Here is a 627-nt window from a genome sequence, read left to right on the forward strand (position 1 = left end):
TGGGGGGACGTGAGCCGCAGCCCCTCGGGGGTGCTGGTGGGGGATGTGGCCAACCTGCTCTACCGCTTCGCCCTGGAAGGTAGGAGGGTCCTCACCCCTGCCCTGCCCCACTCTTCCCATCCCCACGGGGTTCTGGATGTGGCCTGTGCCCCACAGGGATCTCCTATATCCTCTTTGAGACCCGCATTGGGTGCCTGAAGCACCAGGTCCCCACAGAGACCCAGCGCTTCATTGATTCCATCAACCTCATGTTCAAGAACTCCATCTTTGCCACCGTCCTGCCCCGATGGAGCCGCAAGGTGCTTCCCTTCTGGGACCGCTACCTGGACAGCTGGGACACCATCTTTGCCTTTGGTGAGCGATGGGTGCCCAGCACGATGGGATCAGACTCCCTAAGGACCCTCAAAAGGGGGCACATGTCCTTTTGGCCACCCTCATTCTGTCAGCACTGGGTCCCACTCTCTGTCCCTGCAGGCAAGACCCTGATTGACCGAAAGATGGAGCAGCTGGAGGGGCAGGTGGAGCGGGGCAAGGAGGTGTCTGGCTACCTGAGCTACCTGCTGGCCAGTGGCAGGCTCAGCCTGGATGAGGTCTATGGCAGTGTGGCTGAGCTGCTGCTGGCTGGCG

General features: G+C 61.7%; 1 protein-coding gene across 1 annotated transcript in view; it reads left to right on the forward strand.

The window, feature by feature from the left end:
* LOC104404639 (sterol 26-hydroxylase, mitochondrial) overlaps positions 1 to 627 on the forward strand; it is a gene marked incomplete at both ends in the record, with an annotated part of 3,088 nt that overhangs the window by 580 nt on the left and 1,881 nt on the right. Inside the window, 3 exons of the mRNA XM_010013117.1 lie at positions 1 to 79; positions 157 to 354; positions 475 to 627. The exon at positions 1 to 79 is cut by the window's left edge and continues 136 nt beyond it. Of these exons, the coding sequence (XP_010011419.1) occupies positions 1 to 79; positions 157 to 354; positions 475 to 627 (430 nt within the window). The remainder of the gene's footprint in view (positions 80 to 156; positions 355 to 474) is intronic.

Source organism: Nestor notabilis, unplaced genomic scaffold (assembly GCF_000696875.1).
Source record: "Nestor notabilis isolate BGI_N333 unplaced genomic scaffold, ASM69687v1 scaffold27590, whole genome shotgun sequence".
Classification (NCBI taxonomy): Eukaryota; Metazoa; Chordata; class Aves; order Psittaciformes; family Psittacidae; genus Nestor; species Nestor notabilis.